The sequence below is a fragment of the Myxocyprinus asiaticus genome, chromosome 43 (assembly GCF_019703515.2).
Source record: "Myxocyprinus asiaticus isolate MX2 ecotype Aquarium Trade chromosome 43, UBuf_Myxa_2, whole genome shotgun sequence".
Taxonomy (NCBI): domain Eukaryota; kingdom Metazoa; phylum Chordata; class Actinopteri; order Cypriniformes; family Catostomidae; genus Myxocyprinus; species Myxocyprinus asiaticus.
Genome location: NC_059386.1, coordinates 30442302 through 30464469, shown reverse-complemented (window position 1 = coordinate 30464469; position 22168 = coordinate 30442302). Strand labels below are relative to the sequence as shown.

Below are 22168 nucleotides of genomic sequence, written 5' to 3'. Positions count from 1 at the left end.
CCACGCTTGTAAATATCTTTGTGAACAGAGTGTTCAAAAGGATGCAGACAAAATGTGGTCTGCGGCGAGCACCTCTTTTCTACCCATGTCAGCTTATGTGGTTTCAGTGAACTGGCGGAACATCTTGTCTTTATTTTAAAACTGCTGTAACTGCATGGTGTTTTGCGCTATTGTATGTCGTCATTTTTATGACTCCTCCTCATGGACTGCACCAGATTTGCCAGATTGTTATCCCACTCTTCCACCAAGGCACCTGCAAGTTCCCGGACATTTCTGGGGGGAATGGCCCTAGGCCTCACCCTCCGATCCAACAGGTCCCAGACGTGCTCAATGAGATTGAGATCCGGGCTCTTCGCTGGCCATGGCAGAACACTGAAATTTTTTTGGGATATTTCCCCTTTTTCTCCCAATTTGGAATGCCCAATTCCCAATGTGCTTTTAAGTCCTCGTGGTCGCGTGGTGATTCACCTCAGTCCGGGTCAATCTCAGTTGCCTTCGTGTCTGAGATCGTCAACCCGAGCATCTTATCACATGGCTTGTTGTGCACGTTGCCGCAGAGACATAGCGCATGTGGAGGCTTCACGCCATCCACCGCGGCAACTACGCTCAACTCACCACGTGCCCCACCGAGAACGAACCACATTATAGCGACCATGAGGAGGTTACCCCATGTGACTCTACTCTCCCTAGCAACCGGGCCAATTTGGTTGCTTAGGGGACCTGGCTGGAGTCACTCAGGACATTCCTGTCTTGCAGGAAATCATGCACAGAATGAGCAGTATGGCTGGTGGCATTGTCATGCTGGAGGGTCATGTCAGGATGAGCCTGCAGGAAGGGTACCACATGAGGGAGGAGGATGTCTTCCCTGTAAAGCACAGCGTTGAGATTGCCTGCAGTGACAACAAGCTCAGTCCGATGATACTGTGACACACCACTCCAGACCATGACGGACCCTCCACCTCCAAATCGATCCCGCTCCAGAGTAAAGGCCTCGGTGTAACGCTCATTCCTTCAAACACAAACGAGTCCGACATCACCCCTGGTGAGACAAATCCGCAACTCGTCCGTGAAGAGCACTTTTTGCCAGTCCTGTCTGGTCCAGTGAAGGTGGGTTTGTGCCCATAGGCGACGTTGTTGCCGGTGATGTCTAGTAAGGACCTGCTTTACAACAGGCCTACAAGCCCTCAGTCCAGCCTCTCTCAGCCTATTGCGGAAAGTCTGATCACTGATGGAGGGATTGTGCATTCCTGGTGTAACTCAGGCAGTTGTTGTTGCCATCTTGTACCTGTCCCGCAGGTGTGATATTCGGATGTACTGATCCTGTGCAGGTGTTGTTACACGTGGTCTGCCACTGTGAGGACGATCAGCTGTCCTTCCTGTCTCCCTGTAGCGCTGTCTTCGGCGTCTCACAGTACGGACATTGCAATTTATTGCCCTGGCCACATCTGCAGTCCTCATGCCTCCATGCAGCATGCCTAAGGCACGTTCATGCAGATGAGCAGGGACCCTGGGCATCTTTCTTTTGGTGTTTTTCAGGGTCAGTAGAAAGGTCTCTGTAATGTCCTAAGTTTTTATAGTGTGACTTTAATTGCCTACCGTCTGTAAGCTGTTAGTGTCTTAATGACCGTTCCACAAGTGCATGTTCATTAATTGTTTATGGTTCATTGAACAAGCATGGAAAACATTGTTTAAACCCTTTACAATAAAGATCTGTAAAGTTATTTGGATTTTTACAAAACTATCTTTAAAATACAATGTCCTGAAAAAGGGACATTTCGTCTTTTGCTGAGTTTATATACAGCATATATACCAAGGGCGTAGCAGTCCCCCGGACTCTTTAAAAAGTTGATTTTTGTCCCATGCACCTTTCCAAGCTAAACCCATACCGAATCCAAATGGTGGATTTGTCCACAGTATTCTTTGCATTTTGTTACTTTGGGCTGATTGAGTGACAATCCAGCCAATCACAGGTGAGTTTCATGAGTGAAACAACCCTTACGTAATAGGCCGTTAGTCAGACAGTCTAATCAACACGGCTCTGTTCATTTCTACAAAGTTGCTTTCAACAATCTCATTTATCTTTGTTTTTTATCTGCATTGATGTTGATCTAAATTAATAAAATAGAGATGAGGAACACCCAAACAATAGTTATTTATCGGCATATCGTTCTTGATTGGCAGCATTACGTGAAATGCACTGCAGAAAAAACAACAAAACAAAGGACAATCCTTCTTTTAAGCACACATTGTAAGTGGAGTTTATATCAGTGCATGAGTCTTCATTAAGTTATGCTTTTTACATTATGTTTGTGAGATATTAGTTTGATCGGTTGTTTTTGACAATTTAAGCAGATTACTAGATCTGTGTTAAATATGTAAAGCTATTTTTAATATCCGCTCCTGTTTTTTACTTCCATGTTGGTGTGCAGTCGACAAACAGTAAGATATAAGATAGATCTGCTGTGTTCTTAGAACACTTATGCATTTTAATGAAGTGAATAGATATGTAGACACACTTACATGAAAATGTATGGACATAATTCAAACTCATAATTACTACAAGAATATTGTTGTCTTTTGATAAAAGTCATGCTCAGCAGCTCACAATCTGTAGGGAATTATAGATTTGCTTTGTTCTTATAATGCATAAAACCTCTACTAAATCTCTATGTAGGTCAGTTGACATACAAATTTTAAAGGATTACAATTTTCTTTTGATCGTTGATTCAGTGACTAACTCATTTCACACAAGACACTCATTTGTAACCACCTTCTGGCATTACCAGAAATGGTTACGGAATCATTAAATGGATCTGAATTAATTTTGGTGAACGTAGTCAAAACACTCGAGCCAATTGGATACATTTAAATCCCACAATGCACAAGCACAGAGTAAAAAATTATATTGTGCACATGCACAATTGTCATTATTGTAATTGGTTAAATAATTTATTCAGAACCAGCTTGTGCTCAGTCTTTTATTGTCATGTGTGAAACAGAAGCAAGTGCTCCACAAGATGCCCTTTCTTTTTGCAACTAATTTTGCAAATACTACAAATATTACAAGTAAATAATACATATATATAAATATAATATTATATCATACTTTTATATATTAGTGTAATATATTAATACTGCATTGTAAGTGTTGGGTCTGTGCAAGCCACCTACTGACAGCTGTGCCCCCCCCCCCCATTTTAAAATGACTGCTGCGCCCTTGATTTATACTGTATATATATGTGTGTGTGTGTGTGTGTGTGTGCTGTTTCACAATTTTTCATAATGTTCAGTTTACAACTGTTACATCTCAACAGTGAAGCTTGGGTGTGGCATGGAGCTCAGAGACTGGGTGCATATGTAACCGGCCCAATCTATATTGGCAGACTGTTTAATAGGACCAGGTTATGGGAAAATCTATCCCTTTAAGGCACTATTCCTTTAAGGCAAACCTAAGCTATTAAATCTGAGATAAAAACTGACTGTAGTGAGGATAGTCAGGAACACCGAGCACTTTCTATCGTAGTTGGTGTGTAACATTCATTCCAGCGTTCTCAGAATGCTGTAAGACACTCAGGCAGAATACAAATGAAGACTCTGTTGGCAGCAAACAACTTAGTACATACTCAAAACTACTGCTAATTAGCTGTTCATGTAATACCACAAAGATGAGATTTTTTACAACCCCACTTTATTCTAGATAAACTACAGTATGCTACCATCATTTAAAGAATTGCTCTCTGACAAATTTGTTGGTGGATTGCCTTCTAATGCATTAGTTTTAACAAGCAACAATAAAAGCCCTTGATTTATATAAACAAGAGTTCAACATTGCTGCCCATGTCAGTCCATCTGTGTACTATAAATCTTTGAAAATGAACAACACAATTATGCAGGCCTAGACAATTTACTATAAAACACAAATCTAACTCTTAAAATTAATATAAACACGGTTAGATAAAAAAATCTCAACTCAGTTCCAAAAGCGATCCAGTTGGTTTTGGGTGAGAACAGACCAAAATATAGCTATTTTTTCACTGTACATCTTATAACATCATGATGGCGCCCTCGGTATGGAGGGCTTCTATTGTTTTGTTGTTTTTGTTTGTTTGTCCTGTGTTAGTCATCTTTTTCCAGTCAGTTTTACCAGAGACAAACTGCTGAACATTCGACAGCTTATACCAGAAAGTCTTTTCCCGGTTTTTGAATATTCAAATGTTTTGCTAGACATTTTAGTTGGAGGCACAGCTGTGTTGTTCAGGAAACGCAGGCAAGGAAGATGAACCGGTGCGCTGGTCAAACTCCATTGGCGGGGCTTTCGAACAACGCTGCCGAGCATTCATCTTGCGAATCTCCGCTCTCTTCCTAACAAAACGGACGAACTACATCTCCTCACCCGCACAAACAAGGACTTTTCAACCTCTGCTGCCTTGGCTGAGTGAAGCCATTCCGGACAGCATGTTACATCTGCCGGGCTTTCAGCTGTTGCAGCTAATGACCCTGCATCAGTGTGGAGTGGCATGAAACAACTCACAAATTACAGGACTCCTACCCCCAACCCTGTGGTGGACCAACAACTGGCTGACGACCTGAATGTGTTCTACTGCAGATTTGAAAGGCCCAGTCTCACACGCCACACCCACTCTGACCTTCACTTCACACCGACACCTCCTGCAACCCTCCTCCTCCCCCCTCCTGCTACTCAACCTGCACTTAAGATCTGTGAAGATGATGTGAGCCGCATCTTTCGGAAACAAAAGACCAGGAAAGCTTCAGGCCCAGATGGTGTCTCACCAGCATGTTTTCGATCCTGTGCTAACCAGCTGGCCCCCATCTTCACACAGATCTTCAATAGATCACTGGAGCAGTGTGAAGTCCCATGCTGCTTCAAACGCTCAATCATTATTCCTGTCCCAAAGAACCATCTTCCCAGCTATACTCCAGATAGGGGTGCCCCCCAGGGATGTGTGCTCTCCCCACTACTCTTCTCCCTCTACACCAACGACTGCATCACCAAGGACCCCTCTGTCAAGCTCCTGAAGTTTGCAGACGACACCACTGTCATCGGCCTCATCCGAGTCTGCATACAGAAGGGAGGTTGACAGAGGGGTCCTTGGCGATGCAGTCGCACACCCCAACACTTTCCCCCTTCACCATTCTAAACAGCACTGTGGCAGCAGTGGAGTCATTCAGGTTCCTGGGCACTACTGTCTCACAGGACCTGAAGTGGGAGATACACATTGACTCCATTGTGAAAAAGGCCCAGCAAAGGTCGTACTTCCTTCGCTAGCTGAGGAAGTTCAACCTGCCACAGGCGCTGCTGATACAGTTCTGCTCAACGGTCATTGAATTTGTCCTCTGCACTTCAGTAACTGTCTGGTTTGGTTCAGCTACGAAATCAGACATCAGAAGACTACAAAGGACAGTTTGGACTGCTGAGAGGATTATTGGTTGCCCCCTGCCCCCCTTCAAGAACTATACACTTCCAGAGTGAGGAAAAAAGCTGGAAAAATCACTCTGGACCCCACTCACCCTGCCCATTACCTTTTTGAACTGTTGCCATCTGGCCGATGCTTCAGAGCTCTGAGCACCAGAACCGTCAGGCACAGGAACAGTTTTTTCCCTCAGGCTATCCATCTCATGAACAGTTAAATTGCCCCATTGAGCAATAACTATGTGCAATACACAGTTTAGTCTTTTTTTATATTTATCCAACACATCCAACCTCTTCTGCCATTTCATTCCTCTGAAAACAAAAAACAAAAAAAACATTTGCACTGTACATAACAGATTTGTATTTGCACTGTACATAACAGATAACATATTTGTATTAGATTGCACTACGTATGTGAATATGTGTATGTGTATGTACACATGTGTATAACTATTTTTTATTATTATCTATGTCTTGCTGCTGTTTTTGTATTGTTGTACGCTGGAAGCTCCTGTCACCAAGACAAATTCCTTGTATGTGTAAGCATATTTGGCAATAAAGCTGATTCTGATCTTGACAGCAGTCTCCAACGAAGTTTTCCCATAGCGCCATCTATTGCTCTGCGCATGTGACAAGTGTAATCGAGCTTGAAATCATGATTGTGCCTAGAGACTGCAATGGCAAGATGTACAGTGAAAAAGGCCTGATAACCATCCACTTGCTGTATAAACCTTATTCACAGAAGCACCATCTTTGATTTTTAATGGGAATGACAATGAGGCTGTTGAGGGATAGACTCTTCAATGGCACGCACAGTATAAAGCTGTAAAAAGCTCCTAGATCACATCTGATTTTCCACAACTCGTGTAGTCTGGAGGTTTTTGTCTAATGAATGTTCTTGAAAAGATGTTTTTTCAATGTTTTGGATCGTTCTGCAGACAAAACATTGAAAAAACATATTTTCAAGAACATTCAGAATGGGGGGCCTGGGTAGCTCAGCAGGTAAAGACGCTGACTACCACAACTGGAGTTGCAAGTTCGAATCCAGGGCATGCTGAGTGACTTCAGTCAGGCTTCCTAAGCAACCAAGTGGCCCAGCTGCTAGGGTTGGTAGAGTCACGTTGGGTTAACCTCCTCGTGGTCGCTATAATGTGTGGTTCTCGCTCTCGGTGGGTCGCATGGTGAGTTGTGCATGGATGCCGCGGAGAATAGCGTGAAGCCTCCACATGCACTATGTCTCTGCGGTAACATAGTGATAAGATGCGTGAATTGACGGTCACAGAGGCGGAGGCAACTGAGATTCATCCTCTGCCACCCGGATTGAGGCAAGTCACTACGCCACCACAAGGACCTAGAGTGAATTGGGAAGTGGGCATGCCAAATTGGGGAGAAAATCCCCCCCCCCCGCAGAACAATCCAAAAACACTTTAAACTGCAGTACAACCTATAGAAGAGTCTGTACATCTATCCCTCACAGCCTTGTTGTCATTCCCACTAAAAATCAAAGATAGCGCTTCTGTAAATAAGATCTATGGACCTACAGAGCTGAGATATTCTTCTGAAAATCTTTGTTTGTGTTCAGCAGAAGAAAGAAATTATAAAAAACTTGGAGGGCATGAAAGTGAGTAAATTATAAGAGAATTTTAATTTTTGGGTAAACTATCCCTTTAACATTTTATTACTATTAATTGATTTTATTTATTTGTTAAATATTTCAGTTATTTTAACTTACAAAATAGTTAAAGGTATGTTTATTTAGTGATTACAACTAGAAAATAATGACATCGCACAAATCTTTTATTTTTTACTGTATTCAGACAGTCCCATATTTTGATAAAGTTGCACAAATTGCAAACCATGCAAGATACAAAACAAACATATAAATTGGACGGACAACACTTTCTGAAGGTTCAGCTCCTACTTTGACCCTTTGTTGAAAAAGAAACTCTTTTTTTTTTTTTTTTTAAAGAGTTTAAAGTCATATTTTGTGCCTGATTCATGGAAAATGCAGCAGTGCTTTCGTAAGTCTCTGCTTCATGCAAGACAGAAACTACAAGGAAAGAAAACTTTCTCACCAACAAAAAATCCATTGACAACTCCACTTGTATACCTTTGTGACTGACGCCCAAGGGCCCAAAAGTATGTGCATGGTGCCACTTAGTGGTAAAAGTGTCAATAAACTACTTTTTGTCTGTCATTTTCATTTCTCACAGAAGGCGTTCACTCGTCTAACATGTTGCACTTTGAAGCAAACCTCTAATCGAACAAAATAAAGACTACAGTAGATCTGACATGCCTGTGCAAATGACCATGAGCAATTACTATAATTGAACCAAGTAAACACTGTTGTACCATTAAACAAATTGTATTCTAAGTAATTAAAGAAATGGACTCAATGAGTGTGCAAAGATTAAAAAAATATCCAGCAAGACAACAAAAGGTCAATACAGTCAATATAGACTGTTATTTATTTGACAAACCCTAAGATGTGCCCATCTAAGGCAACTAACAAAAAACAAAAACAAAATCACAAATCCTATTCAAAACATCACTGTTTGGTTTTAATTAGTATTACAAAGAAGGAATGTGTTTGAAATGCTGTATAGGCCAACGTGTGAGACAGAAAGTGTTTTTAAACTAATGAATAAGACAGATGTGGTGGCCCCTCATGGCACAGCTACTTTTCACCTCCGCACAACTCAAGCAGAATCTTACGGTAATCACCCGACGTGTCACCCTACAAACGAAAGAGAACAGGGTTTCATGATGGGTTTAAGACAACACATTTCACTGCCTTTGTACTGTTGTGTATAATTGTGTTTGTGACAAATAAAACTTTGAACTTTAACTTTACTAATATGTTGCTAAAGTCACCATGAGTTTTGTTGCTTTAAGTCCATGTCTGTTAGTTTTAAGGTTATCTATATGCTAGCGTAATCACTTAAAATATACTTTTAGCAGATTTAAAATGTGGAATCTTGCTTTTTCTGGAAAACAAACCAAATATTGATGACTCATCATGCACTCACGGGCATATCCTGTATTTTTGTCCAATAAAATGCTCTCTAGAATGAGAAAAACTCTCCACCTAATATCACCTGCCATCGGCTAGCAATTGGAAGTAGTAAATCATGGCTCAAGGCTGTGACATAAACTAAAGGCTATTGATTACTAAAAAAGGGCCAACTTCCTGTTGTAATAGAAAATACGTTAACACAGGAAACTGTTCTCATCAAGCCATTTCACAAAATGTAACTTTCAATATTAAATAAATAATTATTTTCTTTAGATAATTAAATAAAATGTATTAAAAATAAAATACAAAAATATATTTTTATTACAATATAATTTAATAATGTAATAAAAATATATTTTTGTATTTTATTTTTAATGTATTTTAATTCAAAAATGATATATATAATTTAATGTAATAAAAATATATATTTGTATTTTATTTTTAATAAATTTCTATTCAATATATATATATATATATATATATATATAATTATTGAATAAAAATTATTACAAATAAAAATACAAAACTGCTGTATATATTTTCATAAAAGAATTACATTTCAATAAAGGACTAATTTCCTTTGATATATGGCTGTGTCCCACCTTTATAAAGGAGTGAAGGGTTTTTCCATACATCTTAAGGAACTCAGCCTTGATGTCGACCATGTCGATCTCGGCACGAGCCACCATGATCCTGATCAGCACGCTATCTGTGGTGCCTAAACCCTGCAAGGGTCGACAGACAATGTACACAAACAAGTACATACATAATATTACTTTTGTACTGGTCAGATCCCTCATATAGCCAATAATTAGTCCAAGTGGTGTTTTCTTTTACCTTCATTGACTTGTAAAGTCTTTCAGCAAAAAATGCTGGTTTGTTTTTAATGCACTGCACTGCAAAGCAAAGAGACGTGTTAAATATGTGAATAGCTCAATAAAAACTTAAAGTTGCTGTAAGCGATTTTTTTTCATGGAAATGTATGCAAAAAATGTTACTATACCCTGAAAGATATGAATAAAAATAAGTGTCCAGAGATATCTCACCGGTCTCTGTGACAGCTCTAGACTCTTGTCTAGGCCACGGACAATGACGCTTTCAGCCTGTCAGTCATTTTACACGTTCTCAGAGTCTTGTAGTTGCAGCGAATTATTGAGACTTACTGCCATTTTTATGCCATGTTGTACATAACAGTTGTCAGCTGAGGGTACTATTTTTCTGCTCTTGTTTTTGACAACCATTTCTGCTCGTGTCGGTCTCAATAAAGCTCATTTGGTATCTTTGGAGTGCAGGGTTTTGGAAAAAAATGGGGCGTGGGTAATCCAATGGCTCAGCTTGGGAAAATTATAGAACGGCTAAAATCGCTTACAGCACCTTTAATTAGTAAATTGATTAAATGACTGCAATGCTCACAACTTACCTATTGCCAGAAAAACATCCTCCAAACAGCCAGACATCTCTCTTTTAATGCTGTCTTCAATGCTCCGACCAGCAATTTTCTGATACTCTTGAAACACTGCAAAAAGAAATGTGAGTGAGAATGGCTAGAATTGAATGCTAGCACACTGCTTATTCCATACTGTGTGGTATATACTGTACACGGCCATTATTTTTTATTTCTGTTTATTAATTTTTTTTAAGTAGTATGTGAAACATTAATATAGAATATGCAACAGGAACACTAAATTTCAAACAGTAAACCTGTTGCCACATGACCTTTTGCATGTTTAATTCAGTGAGTGGTGCACATCTATCATTTTCACAAACAAAATGTTTTATTTTACAAAGTTTTTTTTTTTTTTTTGTGGTAAAAATATCTTGGGAGTAAAATACATCAAGTGCTATGTTCAGAATAGCATGCTACCTGGCTAAAATAGAAAGTAGTATGGTAGTATGCTATTACACAGCCACTCCCTTTGGTAAAACTATTTACATCTGGTCGCCACAAGGTGGAGATAATGAATCAACTGTACTATTTCATGGTCATTTCTCCCCTGAGCTGCTCTCTATTCTTGCATAAGAAATATCACATGTGCTGATGCAGTGACACATAACTGCAAGAGAGGATTGCTGTTATGATGTGGCCTACTATTGCAGTTGGGTCATGATGTGATCGCAGATACCTCGGATTAAGTGATTCCTGTTCCTCACACACAGCACGGTGAGGAACTTGACCTCGTCTGTTCCCCAGTGAGCCTCGCCTGCCTCATAGATTTCCTATTGGATGAGAAACAATGGAGAACTTAAACTAAGCCATTTCCTTTTATATACTGTTAATGACTGATGAACAACAGCATGACTGCTGTGTGTCTAAGGCCGTAACCCATAGAGTATAAAGCAGCAACTGTCATAAATACAAAATATACTGAACTTCACATAATGAAAAATTGCAAATACATACTGTATACTGGATCTACTACAATATTGCTATTACGTGTATTGACTATACTGTATATACTGTTGAATAACTGCAGTTACATATAGTGAATATACACTGACCATTATATATGGATTTTGTTAATGATTGACATCTACATTTTTAATTACCTTTTGGCTTTTTACAGTTCACTGAAATAGTCCTGCAGTGTGACATATACATTTTTAAAAAATGCAAACATTCCATGTAGTAATTAATATGATATTGCAAGATGTGATTACAGTGTTATGAAAATAAACTGTTGCTTAAAGGAATATTACGGCTTCAATGCAAGCTAAATCAAAAGCATTTGTAACATAATGTTGATTACACAAAATATTATTTCGACTCGTCCCTCCTTTTCTTAAAAAAAAAAAAAAAAAAAAAAGCAAAAATAGGGGTTACATTGAGGCACTTATAATGGAAGTGAATGGGGCCAATTTGTAGCAGGTTTAAATGCACTTACATTAATTTTTAAATGCATTAATAAATGCACTTACATTAATTCTTCTGTTGGAACACGTATTATTTGAGCCGTGAAGTTGTATAAATATTCGGTTTAACCCTTGGTTTAGGGGTTACATCGTCATGGCAACAAGGCTGTAAAATTGGAAATAACTTTACACACAAAAGGTTAGTTTGAATTTATCACAATAAAATCATGTTAACATGCATACTGTTTATATCTTGTGGCTATACTTTTGAAACAGTGAGTATTTTAACATTTACAGGTTGGCCCCATTCACTTCCATTGTACAGTAAGTGCTTCAATATAACCCAGATTTTTGCTTTTTTTAAAAGAAAAGGAAGTTCGAGTAAAACATACATTTTTGTGGTAATCAACATTATGCGACAAAGGCTATTGACTGAGCTAAACTTGTACTGAACCCCGAATATTCTTTTAACATTTAATCCTTGACTCCTCACCTTTGCATCCTTGACAGCCTGAGCCTCATCTACCTTGGTGCTCTCATCACGCCCAGCCTATAATCAAAGCAGAAATAAATGTATAGCATTTGCTTTGCCGACTATAGGTAGATCACACCTGCCCAGACACTGTGGGCAGCAAAGGTTTGCATGGCAAACAAAAATGTCAACCAGAGAAGGCTTCATTTATTTATTTATTTTTTTACCGTGAGTAAAGAGACCAAGACCCTCTGGAACATTCCAGAAGTGTCACTGCAGACGTCATCCTCAAGACTTTTGCCGTATTCTGTGATGTTATCAGCACAAGAATACAGTACAAAAACATTAGGGAGAGATCAATTGTGCAAACAATGTTGCACTATGTAAAAAATTATGTGATATCTTCAGTTTAATCTATAACAATTGTTAAGATGTATGACAATGCTCCTACACACTGCAAAAAATATCATTATCTGTATTTTTGTCGTTTTCCTGTAAAAATATCAACCCTTTACAAGACTTGAGAAGCTATATTAGATATACACTCACTGAGCACTTTATAAGGAACACTTGTACCCCTACTTGTTCATGCAATTATCTAATCAGCCAATCCTGTGGCAGCAGTGCAATGCATAAAATCATGCAGATATGGGTCAGGAGCTTCAGTTAATGTTCACATCAACCATCAGAATGGGGAAAAAATGTGATCTCAGTGATTTCGACCATGGATGATTGTTGGTGCCAGACGGGCTGGTTTGAGTATTTCTATAACTGCTGATCTCCTGGGATTTTTACACACAACAGTCTCTAGAATTTACTCCGAATGATGTCAAACCAAAAAACATCCAGTGAGTGGCAGTTCTGTGGACGGAAACGCCTTGTTGATGAGAGAGGTCAACAGAGAATGGCCCGACTGGTTCGAGCAGACAAAAAGGCTATGATAACTCGGTTAACCACTCTGTACAGTTGTAGTGAGCAGAATAGCATCTCAGAATGCACAACATGTCAAACCTTGTGGCAGATGGGCTACAAGAGCAGAAGACCACATCGGGCCCTTTATTAGAATCATAGAGTTCCTAATGAAGTGCTCAATGAGTGTATATAAAAATATATCTTGAATTAAAGGTGCACTTAGTAATTAGGCCCTCAATGAAAAGTTTTATACCAAAAATACATGAATAGTGCTTTTGAGAAATATGTGTAAACTTATGTGCACCCACAAAAAATGAATAATCCAGTAATAACCAGTAAAAGCTGAATTATTTTACATGCAACTGGCTTTTAAGTCTTTTTTTTATTGGAACTTTTACCTCCTTGTTTTAGGCAAAAACCGTAATTTTATGTATTTTTATTTATTTATGCTTATAACAAGAAAATAATCCACTGGCAATGGGTTAAGAAAAATAAACTTGATTCAAAATATCTTCTCTAAACACAAGAGAATATATCTTTTGGAATTTTGCTTGTCAAGTAAATGTATCTTGTTTTAAGGATGTTACTGAAATACAAGACAAACATACTGATTAAGAAAATGATTTTTTACAGTGTAGCACGTACCTTTCTTGTAAGTAGCGACGATTTCCTTTATCTCAGCATTGCTTCTGGAGGCCAGGATGTCAATAAGACATGCCTCCTCTGTTCCTGCACCCTGAAGGCAGGAAAGAAAAGAAAATGAAGAATCGCTCCAGCAGTGTTTGAAACATGTTTGAAAACAGTCACTATTTTTGCAGTTTCTGTTTGGCGGTGCATAAATTACACACTTCACCCTTAAATTTAATGGTTGTCATTTTTGAAAGTTGAGCACTGCATATTTTCAGTCACAGACTTACATACTCAGCTTTTCTTTTTTTTCTTTTTTTTTTTTGGTCTGTCAAAAGAGTGTTGCAGTTCCTTACCTTGATGGCGTTCCTCAGTTCATATGCATCATACACCGGAGCTGGCATCATCAAACCAATCACAATCTTCTCAAAGTTTCCAGTAAGCTCTGACTTCAAGCTATCAACCAATTCCTGCAAGGATGTTTAAAATAATGGTGTTATTTACCACATGGAAAACATCTTAGTCTATTCAAAATGGAATACTAGTTTACTATTTACTGAATAACTGTATACTGCCTACACCAAAAATGATTAAAAATTATAATATATTTAACAAGACAATACATGTTTGTTTGTTAGATATAAAAATATTTGCTGATTTTATCGTATAATTAATGGTAAAAAATAAATGATGTTTAACAAGGAAATACATATACTTTTACGGTAATCTATTGTTAAAATTACAGTGAAAAACACTAATGAATCATTCCCAGAAGTCTCTGCGTGACACATCACAATTCATTATATTTTATGGTAACAGTTATGTTTCTCATTATTTGGAATATCAGTTATGTACATTGGGGTGTTCTGTGTTATATTTTATGTAGTTTAATTAATGTTTATTGCATTATTTTAGTGTCACACGTGTTACCCTGATGGTGTTTTGTGTTTGTGTGGGTAACACTGTCACTGTCTCTACATGTGTATTAATTATTGCTCCTGGAAGGGCCACTCTTGATTAATTTTAAGTCATTATATGGCCTTTTGTAGTTACTGCGGTGATTAACAATACATTTAAAAGTGAAAAGTAGACTTTTATAGTTCCAGAAGATCAGTATATTAAGTTTATATAATTTAATAATATAAACGGTATTGAACCGTAAAATATATGGGCATCAAAATGACATGCCATAAAGCAGGGCCGTATCTAATGGGGTAAAAGGTGGTAGCGATTCTGAGGGCCCACAACAAATTTCAAATAGTAAAATGAAAGAGGCCCAGACCAATGTTTAGTATTTATATTTAGGGCCCAGAATTCTGCCTTAATTATAAAGCCCTGCCATAAAGCATAGGTTATCCAGGTTCAATGCATACTGATAAACATACCACCATACATTCTTATTATTTCTGCAGTATGCTATTTCCAAACACAGCCACACCCAAACCCAGACATTAAGCTTAGAATCAGAATATTTCTTCTTAGATACTGTATATTCCTTCATGCATCATGAATTCATTTTTACAATTTAAATATCGCTAAAACTTTCCACCAATGCAAGCAAGACCTGACCATGACTTTAAATGACAGTTTTATTAACATGATTACTTTACGGTTACTATGTCACTGTATAAAGAGGGTTTACACATTAACAGAGGGCAGTCACTTGCTAGTACAATAAATCAATGCTGGCTGTGAGATATAAGCCAAAACAAAGAGCAGCAGTCCTTTTACTCATCCTCCGTTATGAAAACAGTCATAAAGCAGGGACATCTCCTGCGAGAAACATGGACTCATTGTGTATATTTACATGAAATGTTAATGATTAAAGCCGGTCAACAGCGTCTGTTATCTGCGATACAACCTCTGCATTGTTCACATCTTCATACCAGCTACAGAACCATTAAAACTAGTCAACAGAGTTATCTAATCACCTTGCGAACCAAATATTTCATGTAAATAAAACCTAGATGTTTCTCATATTGTTCCTGCCATTAGTACCTTCTGCAAAGATAAGAACGCGGAGACGAGCTTCCTTAGTTTCCAACAGATGAAAGTGTCATTTGATAAAGGCTCAAAACCGTTGATATTTTAGTGAGATAAAATATTGGTAAGTTACCTTTCCCACACTCTGTTTGAAAGCCTCTTTGATTTTCTGCCTTTGAGCAATAGTGCGATGAGCAAGGATCTCGATGATGGTTGCCTCGTTGGTGCCTGAAAAATAATTACATTTCAGTTAAAGGACTAGTTCACCCAAACATTTGGATTATGTTATCATATACTCCCTCGTGTTGTTCCAAACCTTTGCAAAAAAAGGTTTTCAATACAATCAAATAGAGCGTTGACTAGGCAGACATTCTGCCAAACATCTCCTTTTGTGTTCCAGACAAGAAAGAATATCATAAGAGTTTGGAATAGGGCTGGATGATATTGCTACAAAAATGATTTCTTGATATTTTTCAGCCTATTGACGATATTCGATTTAGTATATCTTGATAATTATGTATTTGCTCTGAAATGGTTTAAAAGTGATTTTTTTTTTCATCAGAGGGACCATGTTTTATATAGAAGTAATACATTCCTGTCCTATTTATTTCACCTTCACCTGGAGCTTTTATTTTTGACAGTGAAAGTGCTGTGTGTAGTTTTTAATGTTCCGTATCTGGTGAAACGCTGTCATTTACTCCTTTTCTGTTATACTGTGCATCATGTGTAGATTTGTATAGTAACTTGTAGCCATTACTAATGTTTGGAACAGCTTGAATGCTTGAACCTGCAAGTACTTTTCTTTCACACTGCATGTGAACTACTCTAAACGCGCTAAAAACACGAGCCCCATGCGTGCACATAACAGCACATCATCCGTTTATTCTTAAGCGCACACAGATATGTTTATCTGTCTTTAATCGCAGCCTTTTGCAGTTAAATAATCAAATATGACCATACAGCCATTTTTTACAAATCGTGAAATTAGTCTACTGATGCTCTTTATGAAACATAATGGGCAAATAAAAAGCACATTAAAATGATCGTGATATTCACGATATTGCCTAATTTTAGATCGTCAGCAAAATTATCGTGATTATATTGTGTGTATTCGATATATCGCCCAGCACTAGTTTGGAACTACATGAGGGTGAATACAGTAAATGATGACAGAATTGTAATTTTTGGGTGAACTATACCTTTAAAGCCCCAGGCCTTATCACATGCTTCACATGATTGATTGCAAAACAGCAAGAGATTGTTTCATTCTTTGCATTGCATATACATGCATATGCCACTTTTGGAATGACAACTTCATAAATATAGTTTAAAATCACATGGATTTGACTCACTTATTTGCTCCCCTACAGACAGGCCTGTGTTTCATAGCATCAGTTTGTGAGTGATACGTGTTCTTATAATGAGCCTCACACTGAAATAAGCTGAAGTTCATTACACTAGAAATTGCTAAATCTCACTAGGCTGCATTCTCGACATCTTGCCATGACTTTCATTCATTAAAGGAAAAATGCCAGAGAATTGATCTCTACTGTTTTGGACCAAAGCCCAAATAGGCCGCAGGTGTAAGTGTAGTTGACAGGTTGCCGTTTAACTGGAAATGAAGATGCGATTTAGTTCTCTGGTGAAAATAGCAAGAAGCTTACATAGGGAAACAAAGGCTAAGTCATTTAAATGGCAACCACTCATTATTGGAAAGATGATGATTCTCAGTTTTTCAAAGGGGCTGAAATCATTGTCAGGAAATAAGGGGAAATATTTGCCACCTGTAATGAATTTCAGGGGCATATTTATGCTAAACTTATAAAAACACACAGTGTGCCTCCCATTTATGTCTTCAACTTTTGTGCCTCCCATTTATGTTTTCAAAAAAATGACAACAGGGAAATTTTTAACCCCACGTTTTAAATATCTGGGGCATTTTTCTCACTTAAAGTGGCATTTTTTAAATGAGCCCTGTTTTTTTTGTTTTCTCACCCCTTTGTCTCCCAATTTGGAATGCCCAATTCCCAATGTGCTTTTAAGTCCTCGTGGTTGCGTAGTGATTCGCCTCATTCCGGGTGGCGGAGGACGAATCCCAGCTGCCTCCACGTCTTATCACGTGGCTTGTTGAGCGCATTGCCATGGAGACATAGCATCCACCGCGGCATCCACGCTCAACTCACCACGCGCCCACTGAGAACAAACAACATTATAGCGTTCACGAGGAGGTTACCCCATGTGACTCTACCCTCCCTAGCAACTGGGCCAATTTGGTTGCTTAGGAGACCTGGCTGGAGACACTCAGCACACCCTGGGATTCGAACTAGCAAACTCCAGGGGTGGAAGCCAGCGTCTTTACCACTGAGCTACCCAGGCCCCCCAACCTGAGCCCTGGCTGGCTCTGGCTGAATACTTACCACGTATGTGAAGTTTAAGGGTAAGGCCATTAGGTAAAAACAAAATAAAAGACAAAAACTAATCTTTCCATTTTGCTTTTTCTGATCACTCACCTGCTCCTTTCATAGCGCTATGCAGTTTCTGGGCATCTTCCTCTGGTTTGAAGCCTGATGCCTCAGTCACAGTTCCACGGTTACCCAACTACAGCAAAACAAACAGAAAACAGCACTCTATACACACTGTAAACCCTCAGTGTAAACCTACACCTATAAATTTAAAGTTAGTGTTATTTGAAAGTTTGCATATTTGTGAGCTCAGATTGTGTCAGAGTGTGTGACTTGTTCTAAAACATAGGTATTCATTTTACTTCAGCACTCACATGTATCTCTAAAGAACCATGAAAAAGCAAAAAAGGGGGATGACAAAGTGAAATCAACCTTCATTTGATTGCAAAGGTCTGTTATATTAATACAATACAATAAATTGCCTTTGTATTTGCAAGACGTTTGCATAACATTTCATTGTTTCAGATGCACTCATGCAAATAGTCCATATTAAAGTGAGGGTAATGATATTCATAACTGACCACACAAGGGATTTTTGTAAAATGTACAATTAGATGTCTGTTTCTCTTTACATTGAAAATAATTATCTTACCGCTGCCATTGTGAAATCGAAATGGTTTCTGGAGAAATCTGGAGATGAAGAGGTGAGAATTCTAGAGGCAAAAAAATAAAATAAAAAATTTTTTTTTAATTAAAAAATATAAAACATATATTATATATATAGCCTACATACTGTATATTTAGCCCTTGGGCATCCAAGATTATTATTATTTTTTTTAATCAATTTATGTAATCTAAACGTGCCCTAACAAGATCACTTTTTTATTATTTGTCCTTTTTGAAAAAAAAAAGGAAAATAATATCAATACAAAGTGTTCTCTGTTTATTTCTGATGCTTTTGAAATGCTTTTCAAACTGCCTAACAGAGAAACAGAAAGTCAATAGTCATTATCTTTTCCTCTTTTCTCTTTAATAGAAAAAAAAAACAGACTAGTTTTGTTAGTATCTGTAATAAGAGAGCGCTTTAACCCAATAAAAGGGGGATGACACTGTTAAATAAATAAAGCCTCTGAATGCCACTAGAAAAAAGGTTACTTCACTATTCAGCTCATTAAGCAGAAGAGGGCAGTAATTAACAGCCTTCTGCTCAGTATCAGCTTTCCTTTTGAAACAATCTGCTAACTACCTCTTCCTGCTCCTCAAAATTGACACCATTTAAGATGCAGACACATCTGACAGTCTCTCAATTTTCACTTCATTGTATTATACACTAACAGGGGGGCTGTGAATACACGGAGCATAATTTAAAGGTCTCTTAATAATTTATGCGCACACAACATATGTTCTACATTTAAAGGAATATTCCAGGTTCGATACAAGTTAAAATGAATTAACAGCATTTGTGGCATAATGTTGATTACCACAAAAATAATTTTGACTCGTCCCTCCTTCTCTTTAAAAAAAAGCAGATATTGAGGTTACAGTGAGGCACTTATAATGGAAGTGAATGGGGCCAATTTTTGGAGGGTTTAAAGGCAGAAATGTGAAGCTTATAATTTTATAAAAGCACTTGCATGAATTCTTTTGTTATAATTCTGTATTGTTGGAGCTGTAAAGTTGTTTAAATTATGGCATTACATCATCATAGCAGCGTAGTAAAATTGGATATAACTTTAAACACACATATTGTTCACATCTTGTGGTTATACTTTTTAAATAGTGAGTATTTTAATGTTTACAGATATTCTCCATTCACTTCCATTGTAAGTACCTCACTGTAACCCAGATTTTTGCTTTTTTTAAAGAAAAGGATGTTGAAATAAATTTTTGTGATAAACAATATTATGCCACAAATGCTGTTGATTGAGCTGAACTTGTATTGAACTCGGGATATTCCTTTAAAGGGAGTCGTTGACACTGTATTTGACTTTGTCTGAATTGACTATATTTCATACTGTTGAACATACAGTACATAGGGGAGCACGGGGCACAAACTAACGCGAGGCTAGTTGTAACACACGTGGTTTAAAAGTTTCCACACATGCTGGTATGACAAAACTTCATTTGTTTACTTGTTGAAAAATTCAAAAAACTTTGGAAGATATCCCAAAAGTTCATTTTAAAGTAGCAAAAGTTAAAATTCACATGAAAGTACATTTTCATTTCTGTTTTTACTGTTTATATAAAATGAGGCAAACTTGGTATCATTTTAATCTCCAATCTTTTAGCTAGCATCTTACATAGTCTTTTAATTCTCAGATAGCCAGCAGAAGTGACCAGCCAGGTTTAAATCCCAGTTGTGGGGGCACGTTGTAACACTGCGTTACAATGTGCCCCAATTACAAAAACTAATTTACATAATTACCCTTGATGCGCGCGTGTGTTGTGTGTGTGTGTGTGTGTGTGTGTTTTGTTATCAATCCATGCATTATTTCAGTCAATGCTGTGGCTTTGTTGTGTATTTATTGTCAAGTGTCAAAATTATTCCTATATTACATATGACAAAGTTAATAAATGGCTTTTATTGACATGAAAATGTAGTTTATCTTCTAGGCGTTTTAATTAGATCTGATACTCTAACAGATGCCTTCTAACAGCTGATCTCTAGAACAGCTGTTAGAAGGGATTTTAAGCTGTTACATGGTCTTGTTACAATGTGCCTCTCACCTGTTATGGGGCACGTTGTAACATTTCACTTTCTTTTTTACGAATTAGATTGCGAAAAAAGTATACGCTGTATTCACGAAACAAGACCACATATGTGTAACATACACGTACGAAATGAATGTGAAAAAAGAAAAATACATCGAACCCTAAGCACATTTACGCAAACTTAAGAAAACCAAAAAGTGTTAGTTTGTGCCCCGCTCTCCCCTACACTTCTTTAGTTTTTGTACTATTGTACTATTAGATATTTATGACTATTTTCCACAGTTTCCACATGTAACCCACAAACTGTGAGAAGGCTACCTGGAAGAAAATCTCTGTTTCTCTTTCAGAGATCAGAAGACCAAATTGAGTGCTCAGTTACAGTATGATTTAAGTATTAACTTTGTCTCTGATGTTTCTCCTAAATTACCTTAAGAGACATAAAAACAACAGAAAATAACAGAGACAAATAGTAAGAGTATAGAGCTATTTAAATGAATGGTGATAGCATAGCTCAAATTAGGAATCATTTCCTAATTCATATTGAAATCTCTGTCTTCTGATCACAGACTGCAAATCTGAGCAGTTTGTGACCTTGAGATCTCTGAGCATCAAGAATATGCAGAGATGATGCAGGCCAGTGCTGTACCATTAGGAATCCTCCTGTCCAGCATATTTCAAATGCAATGAGTAATTTACCTTTTATATTTGCAAAACAAATGTGGTCTAAATTAATTTGCCATGCAAAGCAGCAATATCATCATTGTTTTATAATGAAAGCCACATAGCCTACATATCAGAGGGATCATGTTGAGAAAAGTCACGTGACAGAATATGAGAGTTCATTCTGTCTCATAACGCTGAGCGAACACTGCGAACAAATTGTTACATTTTACAAACAAGTTACAATCCGCGCTCACTTTAAACTTACATGACGTCATGTTAACGCTAGTCACGTCGTCTGTTTAATGGGTAAAAATGCATATACATGATTTTGTTATGGAGCGGATGGAGGAGCAAAGAAAGTGAAAATGAAAGTTTCTGTCCTATAATAAACGCTGTCTAAGTTTAATATCTTACCTTCTAAACCGCTAGATGGATGCAGAGAGAAAGACAACACCCGATGAAATTGAATGGATGCGTTGGTCTGTGGGAATGTAACAGACTTTTGTTGCCAACTTTAGTGGGTGTTATCCTGTGTGGACTGAATCGTGTTACAGTTCCTCATTTACGGCCCCTCCTCTATTTACTCTCAGAAATTGGTTATTGAACAATAACCCTTGGAACAGTGTGGTGGAAAAAGTCAACTGTTGACACAGACTGATATTTCCTCAGATATGATCGTTTACCATCTGCTTACTTTGGGACTCCAGTGCTATTGAAGTCTATCTGTTGTCTCAGCTATATTTATAATCAATTAAAAAGTTTCTTTCCTTAGCTTTTGTTGTAAACTTTGTTTAAAGGCATAGGCTATAAGTGTGTATACCCAGATAGTACACGCAGAGACAGACCTACAGCAAAGGCAAGCCAGGCAATTGCCTGGGGCCCCAAGCTGGGGGGCCCCCCGCGTGCGACAATAACAGTAGAGGTCTGCAACCCGACCCGGGCCCGATGGGACCCGAGAACCCAATGGGTTTCATGCCAGATTCGGGTCAGTTTTTCAAGTGGGGGTTCGGGTTTGTAATTAAAGAAAGAAAAAAACAGCCTACCGAACTTGTTTCGCGCATGCGCTCTCACTCACAGACACAAGTGAACGGATGAGTTAG

The 22168-nt window shown here is 37.9% G+C and overlaps 1 protein-coding gene across 1 annotated transcript; it reads right to left on the bottom strand.

The window, feature by feature from the left end:
• Positions 1–7867: 7867 nt before the first annotated feature.
• Positions 7868–21647, bottom strand: LOC127433435 (annexin A4-like). Its single transcript, XM_051685344.1, has 13 exons — positions 21483–21647; positions 18346–18406; positions 17802–17889; positions 15425–15519; positions 13665–13778; positions 13327–13417; positions 11997–12076; positions 11791–11847; positions 10571–10664; positions 9868–9963; positions 9285–9343; positions 9050–9172; positions 7868–8168 (listed from the first exon to the last, which is right to left on the bottom strand). The coding sequence occupies exons 2-13, from the start codon at positions 18352–18354 to the stop codon at positions 8109–8111; spliced, it is 966 nt and encodes a 321-aa protein (XP_051541304.1). The 5' UTR covers positions 18355–18406; positions 21483–21647; the 3' UTR covers positions 7868–8108.
• Between the last annotated feature and the right edge of the window lie 521 nt (positions 21648–22168).